Source organism: Monodon monoceros, unplaced genomic scaffold (genome assembly GCF_005190385.1).
Source record: "Monodon monoceros isolate NGI ecotype Baffin Bay Population unplaced genomic scaffold, NGI_Narwhal_1 Super_Scaffold_16, whole genome shotgun sequence".
NCBI lineage: Eukaryota > Metazoa > Chordata > Mammalia > Artiodactyla > Monodontidae > Monodon > Monodon monoceros.
Window position 1 is genome coordinate 27,183,348 of NW_021703772.1, and position 12,836 is coordinate 27,196,183.

A 12,836-nucleotide genomic window follows, 5' to 3' on the forward strand; every position below is an offset into this window, starting at 1 on the left:
GAGCACATTATTTACTGATTGTTCAATGGAAGTTGTTTCTGGATGGGTGCTCAGAACTTTCTCAGCCAGGATGCTTATTATAACATGGGATAGAAGAAACCTAAAATTACATTTGATATTCTTAGTTCAACTCAGCATGATTTCTCAGCTGAGCAGACAACTGGCTGAGATGTGGCCTACAATGCTGGCTGACTCCTAAGTCCTGGGCTTGTCACAAGTCCCAGCCATTCATATTTCCTCTAGTGACTCCTGAGGCTGTAGACTCCCTACGGACACAAGTTCCTCCTAAAACCTCTAATACTTTCAACAGATTGCATGGACAATCAAGTAGTGAAAATGACATATTTGCCTCTCTGCTTTTCAACATGTGCTGGGAAGTAGAGCAGACTACAGTTCAAAACTAAAGAATTTAAAGCTGAGAGCTGATAGTTTAAAGGCAATACCCCGTGGGTGTTTTAACCTTTTGAAGATTTCGGCTTCCTCTTTCTTGTTGCTTGTTGCTCTTTTTTGCAAGTGCCAAAATGTGAAAACAGCCCAGAGTCTTGCTTCTGATCTATAATATTTCAAAGAAACAGTACTTTCTATTCTGAAAACTTTGACTAATCAGAGAACAACAAAAACTTTAAATGCTTCAGTGGAAAAGTAGCTTCTCTGTAGTGTTTGTCTGGCCCTTAGCCAGGCAACGCCAAAAAAGAATGTCTGGCAAAACCCAGTCCCGTCTGGGTACTGTGAGCTGTATGCACTCCAAATCTCTGTTTAGGACCTATGAGCCTGCAGTCCATCTACATTACAAGTCCCAGAGATGTGCCAGGCAAGTGACACTTAGAGGATCATGGCTGGCTAAGTTCAGACAGTGTACCAGTGCATGGGCTTCCAATGATAATGCTAGAAGACAAGAGATCCTCGTTTGCTACCGAACTGTGTATGGCAGGTGGTCTCAGTTCATACCCAAATAGAGGTGGGACACATAATAAATAAATTGTAAATGAGTGAATTATAAATACATAATAATTATAAATAAATACGTTATAAATGAATGAATTATTTACATGGGAGTGGTTTGGATAAAAAGGAAATCAGTCCAGTGGCTTGTAACCAACAAACTCTCATTAGAAGATCACTTCACATTCATTGTCCCACAGTAAAAGCCTAAATAACATACAACTTTAGGGATGCAGTGAGGCTGTTTGTAGGGAGTTAGATTTGGATTTAAATTCTGGATAAGCCACTTACTAGCCATGACATCCTGGGCAAGAGTGGAAGTGAGTATTATCTGTGTGGGTTGCTTAGAGGATTAAATGGGAAGGTATTTGAGAAAGCACCAAGTATCATGCTCAATTCCATATACATTAGCATCTCTGTCTTCAGTATATCAGACAAGTTGTCATGTACCTTTGCTCTTTACTTTCATTTGACACATCAAAGATAGACTTGAGAGATTTATGAAAAATGAATTCATAACAGTTTTGTTCTTTAAGGCCAGGATTGAATGTCTCCTTTCACTATAAGTACACTTGCTTATGGAGTCTCTGCTTCTGCCACAAAATAGTCTGTTTCATTTAATAATGTGATATTTTAAAGGATAGGGTAGCCTTATGAACCTTGGACTTTTACATAAATTTCTTTGCATAATGATAATCTTTAAAAATGAAGTTTACCTGATTTCAGTGGAAGAATACATTTTCCCTAATTGGCTTTCACACAAACCTTTTTTTTTTTTTAAAGCATTTGAAAATTTATATTGGGTAAAGTTTGCCACATAAAATTCAGTCTTGGTATGTCAGTCCCCTTTGGTACAAATGAGTAGTCGCTTTTATGAGCGACTGAGTCTCTTGGGATATCAGTGACTTAGTGATTTTGCCTGTCCTGGCATCACAGCTTCTGCTCCATGCCCTGGGGCAGCTGGCTCCACTTACATTGTTTCCTACCATCTCTAAGCCCTTTCCATTCTACAAACTTTTGATGAGGACTCCTCAGTTGGCCCTCTGTGTCTGCTGCCCCAGAATGTTATGGAGGGAAACTGCTTCAGATCAGCAGTTATAATGTGGCCAAATCACTGACATAGGAAATCATCACCCTAGGATTTGGAGCAAACCTAAGAGGGCGGAAGGATTCCTGGTTCTGTTTTCAGATGTTTCCACTGTTCGTGCACGGGCTTCCAAGTTCTAACAGTTCAGCCCAAATGACAACTATTATGGTTAGGCCAAAAAGAAAAAGGAGATTAAGTTGAAAATATCGTACATAGTACAGTATTGGTTCACTGTACCTGGGTTTCCTTTCTAAGAGTGCTACTTATTTAATTTTTTCATTAAAATCCCTTTGTTTCCCAGAATAAGCACAAATTCTGGGAATTATGAATATTAAATCAGTTATAATAAATGGATATTCATAAATGACAGTAATTAACCTCTTAAATTATTTTTAGTGAGAGCTTTCATGCTTCCCCTTTGGGAAAGAACAGCTTTTAAAATGTTTGATAATTAATAAAAAGTAAGTATATCCTCAAAATCATTGAATTACTCAATTTAAGAACTCTTTTACATTTGTATAAAAGGATTGAATTGTGACATTCACTGTGCCTTTAGATTAAAGTTGCTTTGAGAGTGTTTTGAGGAGGGTAAAAAATCTCCTAGATGAAAAAATCCACGTGCTTTCTTCCCACCCAGTGCACTATGAGCAGTAGTATATCAATGGAATTTTGGCTTGGTCTTTACAAACCAACTGGTTTGAATAATTGAAAAGCTGAATCCTGTCGTCCGGTTTTTCACTAATTTTCTCTGATAAAACAAAACAAATAAGTTGTTATATGTACTTTAAGAGCGGTTTAAAATAAAAGAGAGGGACTAGTTTGATTGCCTAGATCACATATCTTTCATATATTTAAAGTGAGAATATCTGATCTTTTAAATGAATAAGGTAGAGTTTGTAAAGTACATACTTTTTTTCTATATAACTCAAAAATATGGTTATCCTTTTAAAAGCAAATCATTAGGCCTTCGCATAGGTTAATGCTTTCGTTTGAAAAAATAAAAAATAATAATTCAATAAAAATACAGGCTTGGTTTGAAAAATGTTAAAAATAAAATATCTTCCAATTACTTTCAGTAGGAAGTAAGTTGACATTTTCCCTAAATATACTGAAACGGCTCCAAGGAAACAATCCCGAAATGTGAAGGAACAGTTACTTTGGAAAGTGACACCTAAGTTACCAAAATGTGAAAGTGATTCTATATTTTATTTATATTTTCATTATATCCACTGTACCACCCTGCAGAAACAGACTGGGTCAATCTCGGATGGGAGGACCCTGCTGCCCTTTCGGCTCCAACTCCCATAAAAGAGTAAGAAGAATAAATTACGTGACCTCTAGCTGACTTTGGAGTCAACATCATACCGTTCTCTGGGCTAAGAGGATCCTCTGACACTTGGAAGGTTTTAAGTACAGGTTCAGAAACATTTTCAGTGACCTGAGGGAAGCACAGCTGTCACGGAAGGGTTTCTAATGCATTCAGTAAAATCCAGGTCCCTGAACCAAGTCAGCTGCTGCTTACTCCCAAGCTCCTTCAATCCTCTACCCTTTCTCACACATTAGTCATAGGACTCCTTCAGTTCCTAGAGCACTTCATGCGCTTGTCCACCTGAGAGCCTTTGCACATCCTGGACCCTCTGCTCAAAATGCCCCTTTCCTCCTCCTTTGCTTGGCCAACACCTCCTCAGGCTTCTGAGATCAGCTCCCAAGTTGTCTTCTCCCCATCCAATAAACTAAGATTACTCTTCTCTCTTAAAGCTCCCTGTTCTTTTCCTTCCTAGTGCTAAGCTTATTTATTGGATATCTGCTCTCCACCAGACTGCATGCTTCTTATAAGCATGGATCATGTCTGTTTTGTTCACTAGTGTATACCTAGAACTTGAAGACTGCAAGGAACCTTGGGCTTCATAGGTATGTGCCGAATGAACAGAAGAACATAAGGCCAAGATGGATCTTTCAAATCTATGAATTAAAAGATCAAGGCACATTTTCAGGGAGTTAACTAATAATCAGTGGCTATAATGACGCTGATTATATGCACTGCTTGTAGCCCTCAAATTTTCTTTTGTTCCTTAGGCTAATTTAGTTTAACATTATATCAGGCAGCAAAATTAGAAAAAAAGGCCTCAAGTTAAGAAAAAAAGACCTTGCTAAAAAAAGGTTTAAGTTTATAAATCTGTGACAAAAATAAATTATATTTATTGATAGTTTATAGTTCAGTAATTTAGAAAAATCTCCATTTAGGAATTCAAAAAGTATTTTAAACAAACCTAATTACAGATTATAAAAAGACAGTGGGTCTTTTGTGACATTCTTCCATTTTTAGCACAACAAAATGAGCTCTAAAAGGGACAACAAAAGGAAAAATAAGTGAAGAAATAAATGAATAAAATGGAGAAGTATCAACATTCTGATTTTAGTATACAAAAACTAAATTATATTGAAACAAGTAAGCTTTCAATATATTTTAAAAGCTTTCTTCTGCCTTCTGTAACTCTCAAACAATAGACAAAAGTTACCTGATCTAAGTCAGAGAACCAATAATAGTTTGCTTTTAAATAGTGCCTTTCATCTCGGATTCTAAATGAATATTCTTCAAAGGCGTCTGTCTGCTTCATCACTGAGAACTGAAAAGCTGACATGGCATTCCATGTTGAGTAAATGCATTAAAAAATTCATGGACAATAACAGGTCTCAGCAGGAAAGAAGCCATGATCGCAGTTTCCAGTTCACTACTCTCAATATCAGATTCATTCACTGACTTCTTCATTTATTCATTAATATTTATTGAGAGTTTGCTACAGGCCATGCCCTGGGGAAGCCCAATACAATAGTGAGCACAACAGAGACAGTTCCTGCCAACCCTTCCAGAAAAATGTGTTGATTTCATCAATAAATGTATTTTGGTTCAGTCACTTATAAAATTAAATTGTATCTTTTCTGTCAAAACATTCTACATGAAGTAAACTGGTTCTCTGTAGTTATTCTAGTTAGCAATTTAAACACAAAGTTATCTTTTCCTTTATCGAGCAGATTTTTCCTTTTTTATTTTACCATATTCATCTACTTTTGATTTTGTATAGATAAGTGATAATACATTTAATTAAAGTCTTTGTTTCTTCTTGACTATTTGAAACAGACAGCTCCCAAACTGCGTCACATACTAACCCATACAGCAGTACAGCGTGTATGGGTTGAGGTTTATTTACCCTTATTAGAAGACAAACCTCAGAGTCCAGCAAGCCTTACCTTCCTCCACTGTCACAGTCTGTTCTGAGGCTGGTGATGGGGGTGGAGAAGGAGGCAGATTAGCTGTCTCTTCAGCTGCTGAAGAGCAAACAAACGAAAAAATGAGATACAACAATTAATCCTATTAGGCCAGTAGATGTGTAGGCAGTTCTGCTATCTGTAAAAAGGACTCTTTATTAAATTCAGGGAAAGACTCAATAGCAAGCTGCATTTGACTTATTTTTAGCCCCATTACCTGGTTCACATACTTTTGAAAACCTAAAAAAAAGAAGAGCATTTAATATTTAAAAAAAAAATCATTTTGTCCTCTCCATAAAAATGGATTAGAGATGGCTGCTAAAATTCTATCATTGATCCCATTAATTTGTGTCTGCTTGTTCAATTAATAAAATATTTCATTCTGGTCCTAATTTACTAGATTCAAACCTACCCAGGCAAGCATTTTAGTTTGGATTTGGCTTGACTGATTAAAAAAATGTTAGAGCTCTCTATTGTTCATTTTGATATGGAAACTAATCACAGTTATTTTAGGAGATGTATTTTTTAAATAACATTTTGTCCACTGATGATAATGTTGAAACCCATCCTCTGTATGTATTCTTAGAAAAGAAAAATGAAGCTGTCACAGCTTGAGGCAACCTTAGATAGAAACATGTACTAGTGGGAGCTGAGAAATATTCTAGCCTTGGCACTACACATGAAGAAGGACCAAAGAGAGAAAGGTTCTAAAAGATGGGATTCATTCACACTTCACTCCAAGTTTTCCTCTTCAAGACCCTTACCTTCTTTATGACCACTCATATGAAGGTAAGGGATTTTAAAAGGAAATATTTATCAGTCAAGGCCAGTGGTAAAACTTATTTTAAATAAGCCCTGTGGGCTTCTAAGGCATATTTTAAAGTTTCCATTTTTTAAAAAAATTTATTTATTTTATTTATTTATTTTTGGCTGTGTTGGGTCTTCATTGCTGTGCGCAGGCTTTCTCTAGTTGAGGCAGCGGGGGCTTCTCTTCTTTGCGGTGCGCGGGCTTCTCATTGCAGTGGCTTCTCTTGTTGCGGAGCATGGGCTCTAGGCATGCAGGCTTAGTAGTTGTGGCATGTGGGCTCAGTAGTTGTGGCTCACGGGATCTAGAGCACAGGCTCAGTAGTTGTGGCGCACGGGCTTAGTTGCTCCGCGGCATGTGGGATCTTCCCAGACCAGGGCTGGAACCCGTGTCCCCTGCATTGGCAGGGGGATTCTTAACCACTGCGCCACCAGGGAAGCCCTCAATCCTTTTTTTAAAAGAGAGATTTTTCTTTTAAAAATGAATGAAATTTTGTCATTTGTAGCACCATGGGTGGACTTGGAGGGCATTATGGCTAAGTGAAAGAAGTCAGAGAAAGACAAATAGTGTATATCACTTACACGTGGAATCTAAAAAATATAGCAAACTAGTGAATGTAACAAAAAACAAGTGACTCACAGATACAGAGAACAAACTGGGGTGTAAGATAGGCTCAAGTTCGGGGAATATAGCCCATATTTTGTAATAACTGTAAATGGAAAGTAACCTTTAAATTGTAGTAAAAATTAAAAATTAAAAAAAATTTTTAAAAGGGGGGTTTTGTTTTATTTGAAAGAATACAAGTAAACCACAGAAAGAAGGTTAATGTTTTAGATAAGTTTTTCCCTCTCTGTTTTAGAAGAAAATAATCCTTGATAATCAAAGAACATTTTATTGACTATAATATTTTTAATTACTATTCTGGGAGAGGAGACATTTTTATTGTTTAATTTTTAATAGACAGTGGAGTGCTAATCAGAAAATCAAATATTAAGGATATATTAGATTGAAAGACATAAAAATAGATATGTGATATGTACTATTTTTAGGCTTTAAAAACCATACCTTTCAATGTGTTAGTTATATGCACCTGTGAAATAAACATATATGTCGAACATAAGAGAATTTCCTTTTTTATGCATCTCTGCATGTACATACATCTACATTTAGCATCTATCTATCTATCTATCTATCTATCTGTCTATCCAGAGTAGGGACAGGGAGCCTTTGGCTGAGAGTGTTTTCCTTGGTGACCACCATTATGTTACCTGTTTGGCCCTGCAGGGCATTTGACTTGTGATGGAGAGGGCAAATGCTATCTCATTTTCCTTAAATGAACCAAGTGAAGACCAGCACCATATATGAGATACAATGTCACTGATGATTCTAACAATCTCTGGCTATAGGTTTTGTGTAGCCTGTTCAGGGAGACCAAAAATAGACGGTAGTATAGACAATAATTAACGAAAACCCATAAAGGGAAAAAAATCATCTCTAATTAAAGCATTAGAACATTTTCCTTATGAGTAGGGGCCATGACATCAAAATGCACTGGCTTTATTTTTATAATAACTATCTCCAGTGGTCTGGAAAAGGAAAATTAAGGGCAATTTAGGGGCAAAGTCTAATTATAAGTTGACTGTCCTAAAGACTACCGAAATACCACGAGTCTGTTGAGGAAGGTGAAAATAGATCCCAGTGCATCCCAGCAGAGATGTTTGATGAATGTCACAGTTAGGAATGAAGTATGAGATATGGCCTGTCTTTGAACGCGAAGACTTGATTCTGTGATCAGGGTGCAGCAGACACAGCCCCTGACCTGAGGCTCTTTCTCATTTACCTAAAGGCAGAGCTGCAGGCTGATCTTTATGCTGAGCTTCTTTCTCTTGTTCACCTTTCAGAACTGCTACAGCTTCCGCCGTGACTACTTGAACTATCCTTGCAGACACCTCCTCTGTAATAAATAGTAACAAAAGAAAATAAAATGATGAGCCATCAAAACAGGTAGCAACGAGGAAAAATAATCAAACAGTATAGTCAATTAGGATTTTATTTTCACTTTCTCCCAAAGAAGTACAACAGAATTTATTAAATTGCAGATAAATACACACACACACACACACACACACACACACACACACCACACATATAAACCAAAAAAAAAAAAAGTGAGAGAGAGAGAAAATAAAAGGAGTTGGCATTCTGGGAGCTAAGCAAAATTAACACAGAACTAAGGAAAAATAATTAACCTGTATGGCAGCTTAAATTTTAAAAACTGTTTATACAAACAGAAACAATGTAACATTTTGTACCTAGTAAAACAAATTCTAAGAGAAGAGAGGATTCATTTTAGATTTAACTTAAAATACTGTTTTATAGTATTCTTACAGTTTTACAGAAAAGTATATTAAAATAATCTTCTATGCTAATTTGCAGAAATACCATGATTTAAAATCAAAAGATGCTTCAAAATGTGAATTTATGATTAAACAGCACTATCTGGGATTAGTTTGAACACGAGAGATTAAGAAAAATCTGGGAAGATAAAATCTGAGTGAAATACATGGAAATGATATATCAGATGGTCTCTTTCTAAAGAGCTACTACTTTTCTAGACAGTGGATGGTTTAAAGATCTTTAAGGTCATATGATATATATTCAACCTAGTCAGTGCAATAGTTTCATTAAAAAAAAGCCAGGGTGGGAGGGAGGGTCATCATTAAAATGATCAGTCTGTGAGATGCCTGATAACTAGTTTTTGGCCTGAAATGGCATCCGCTGAACCATTAACAATGCTAACTTCATATAACCTAGTCAGAAAAAATTCAGGAAATGATGTTCCATATATAATCAACTAAAAAGGAAAGAAGCCCTTTGAGATTAAAAATATTTTCTAAATTAGAAATAAATTCTACAGAATTTAACTTTTCATCATCTTTATATAAAAACATCTACCATACTAGGAAATAAACCCACTCATAGCCTTAATAGAAACAAGTTGTCCTGGATAAGGGGATGGGTAGGGATTTGTTCTCATAATTTTAATCAAGATTTTAGAATAAATATTTCATTGAAATTATGGTTCCTGATTGGAATTTACACATTCACAAGCAGGTTGGGGGAGATCTGCCTGTTTTTACCTGGCTGGTTCACTTAGACACAGCCTCCTCTAGAAAGGCTTCATCACCCCACCCAGGATGACAGACACCATAGTGCTTGAGAAGCAGGCTTCTGGGTAAGCAATCCACTTGGACAACATTTATCTGAATTTTAAAAGCTGGATTACCTGATTGAATACATTTGCCTCTATATGTTTAACTTCCTGATTTTTTAAATAGCAACTTGACACAAAACTTATGTAGATAGTCTTAAGGGATGCACTTTAAACACTCTTATCTACAGCCAGTAGCAGTAATAGCAGGAGAAGCAGTATTTTAAAAATATTATAGTGCTCACTACATACCAAACACTTTGCTAAGGTGGTTGCTCTCATCATTCTAATGCATTATTTACTATTATTACTCCCATCTTTCGGATGAGGAAACAGAGGACAATAGGATTAGATCATATAATCAGACATTCTTATACATATCATAGTTAGAATACCAACTTTCAAGTAATTAGTATATTATAAAATGCCTTAAATACTAAAACTAAATTAAGTGTGATTTAATATATTGTTTTAATTATTTATTTTGTTTATTTTTATTTTTGGCTGTGTTGAGTCTTCATTGCTGCACATGGGATTGCTCTAGTTGCGGCAAGCAGGGGCTACTCTTCGTTGCGGTGTGCGGGCTTCTCATTGCGGTGGCTTCTCTTGTTGCAGAACACGGGCTCTAGATGCCCGGGCTTCAGCAGTTGCAGCTCGCGAGCTCAGTAGTTGTGGCTCGCAGGCTGTAGAGCGCAGGCTCCGTAGTTGTGGCACACGGGCTTAGTTGCTCCACAGCATGTGGGATCTTCCCGGACTAGGGCACAAACCCGTGTCCCCTGCATTGGCAGGCAGATTCTTAACCACTGCACCACCAGGAAAGCCCTGATTTAATATTTTTTTATGTTTGAAGTATAATTTTAAGAAGCTGGAGTCCTAATTTAAATTTCAAGTATCCAAAGAGCAAGTATGGATAGGCTACTTAAAATTATTTCTGAAAAAGCTTTAATTTCTAAGCAAGGCTCCAGCAAATTCATTTCATACATTTATATACCAAGTATTTTTCATAAAGCAATTTTTTAGACAATACACTTTGCACTCAATTTAGTTTCAACAAGGAAGGATCTTTTTTCTTTACTATTGCAAAAGTGTACAGAATAATTATAATATCAAATAGTAATGATACAATTCATCCTTATAAGGATGTTTTAAACTATACAATTTAATTCATAGCATCACATAATTTTAGAACTTAAAGAGCTCTGAGAGAAGACTTTGTCTAAATCCTCTCATTTTGCAGATGAGGAAATAAAGGCTGGGAATACTGATAAGATTTGCTCAAGTTCAGACAGCTGATGGAGGTAAACAGACTAGAACCCAGGTTTCCTATTATGATGTTTTTTCTCTTAAATAGAAGAACAGAAGGACTAATGGAGAAACAACCAGAAAATTCTCTAGCAGTCGTGTGAATGGCTAATGGAAATATATGAACTTTAAAGGTATGAACCAAGGAAACATACTCTCAGACCCGCTTGTCTATTCATCTATCTAATGTACACTATTACCATTCCTGATTATATTCTGAGACTATGTAACAAGTGATTGACCATGGTTGAGTAATTATCTATCTATCTATTTATCTACCTAATCATCTACCTATATATCTTGTAGACCATGTTAGATACTGTAATAGATAATTTAACTCAAGAAGATGAATACTTTATTTCTGAGACAGTACTATTTTATTAGAATTTTTGTTCTATTTTAGTGTTTGAGCAGAAATTTTCATAGTTGTTCCAGGTAAATAAATGACAATAACAATCATCAAAGCATTGTAAGGAATACTAACTGCTGTGCTATTTGGTGGGGAGGGCAGAAGAGGAGGAAGGGCTGTGTGTTTTCATGAAGCCAGGATGTTGGGGAGGGTGTCTCTGAAAAATCCCTGAAAGGCTAGTCTCCCAAAGTGACATTTTCAATGGGAAAGAATACTGCAAAAAGGGCTACAGAAAGTTAAATCCACTTTGAGACACTCTTTGTTGTTTACACTGCTTAATAATATTGCAAAAAGAATTATTTTATGTTTTGCGAATTGCCACTTGCATATATTAATTTTCAATGCAATTCAGACCTTTAAAAATCAAGAGTGATTTTTAGCACTTCTAGCATCCAGGTGTTTTATAGAAAACTGGATATAATGGAGAGGTGGAGCAAGAATTGCAGAAAATGGGACATATATAGAACCCACGCGTCTTCTGGATCATTCCTGCATATCCTTGTTGGCACGTATGCAAAATTTAGTATCTCTCTATGTCATTTAGTAAATACATCTTGCATGGAATTGTGTCAGTACACAAGCCTTATCTCCACTACCATGTAAAGTTTCCCAAGTCAAGGACTTTCTCTCTGTCATTGCTGCAATTCTTGAAGCTTCTCTCATTGAACTTTACCCAGATTGAATGCTTAACACAAGTTTTTGAAAGGATGAAAAATTAACATGAAAGGCTTTTTTATGATGCTTACACAAATTCAGAAATAATCTGTGCTTATTACTATATTTATTAACTTAACCCCCCAATTTGTATCATTTATTGTATTCCTGTTTAAGTTTTTGATGCATTTTAGAATACTACTTCTTAAATGAGGGTTCCAAATTCTTCTGTACCTACTGAAGAATTTTCCAGGATCTAGGAATAGTTAACATAAATTAAATTTGTTTAAATTGGGAAAATAATCCAATAAAAATAAGTATCTACTAGTTTATGTGAACAAATTACAGCTGAGCTATACTACATTATTCCAGTCTTTTTGTTTGAGATTGTATTTAGAATAATTTTGAAACCATGGAGAATTAGTTCATATGTTGTTGGCTAATGAGAACAGAGGTGAACTTAATAAAGAATGCATTCGCATGAGGTGTAGGCCAAATGACATCATTAGGCACTGTACAGACTTTCAAAATATTCTAAACAGAGATAAGGGAAAATTGAATCATTACTTATCTCCAGTCACTATAGACATGTCCAACCTAAATAAAATGCACTGTATCAGCTGGTACCACATATCTTGTGAGTGATAATTTAGTCTTAGCAAAACAATATTATTTATTTAGATGGGAAGTGGCAGGACATTTGAATTTTATTGGTTTTGTTGTTTCAGAGAACATTAATTTATAAATGTGTTTGAGTTTCATAGTTGAATAAGCTGATTTTATATTTGTACGTATTTAATCAAAACTAGTAAGAAAATAATTTAGCCCATTCTTGGGATAATTGATCATTTTTTTTTCTTTAAAAGAATTTAACAGATTATAAGAAATGTTACTTTAGAATAATCAAACGGGCTGTATGGGAGTCAAGTTCATGACATGTTATCTTCCGTTTGGGGGAAATATAATACTGTTAAAACTTTAAAAATAGAAAAATAACTATTTTCTAATATTAATTTCATAGTGTATTTAGGAAAACATGAGTATAGGATTGCTCTGGGGGTTTCAATTGGTCCAGTCAATTCAAAAATCTTCCTCTGAGAAAGGGCTGTCATCAGTGCAGAGATGGTAGCTTCCCCCACGGAGGATGGCCTTTTCTCAA

At 35.7% G+C, this 12,836-nt stretch overlaps 1 protein-coding gene across 7 annotated transcripts in view; it reads right to left on the reverse strand.

Moving 5' to 3' along the window:
- The window catches only part of MAP2 (microtubule associated protein 2), a 210,050-nt gene that overhangs the window by 45,367 nt on the left and 151,847 nt on the right, over nt 1-12,836 (reverse strand). For all 7 annotated transcript variants that reach the window (XM_029225970.1, XM_029225969.1, XM_029225966.1 and 4 more), the window contains 2 exons: nt 7,942-8,055; nt 5,279-5,356 (listed from right to left, as the gene is read on the reverse strand). In XM_029225970.1, the coding sequence (XP_029081803.1) occupies nt 5,279-5,356; nt 7,942-8,055 (192 nt within the window). The remainder of the gene's footprint in view (nt 1-5,278; nt 5,357-7,941; nt 8,056-12,836) is intronic.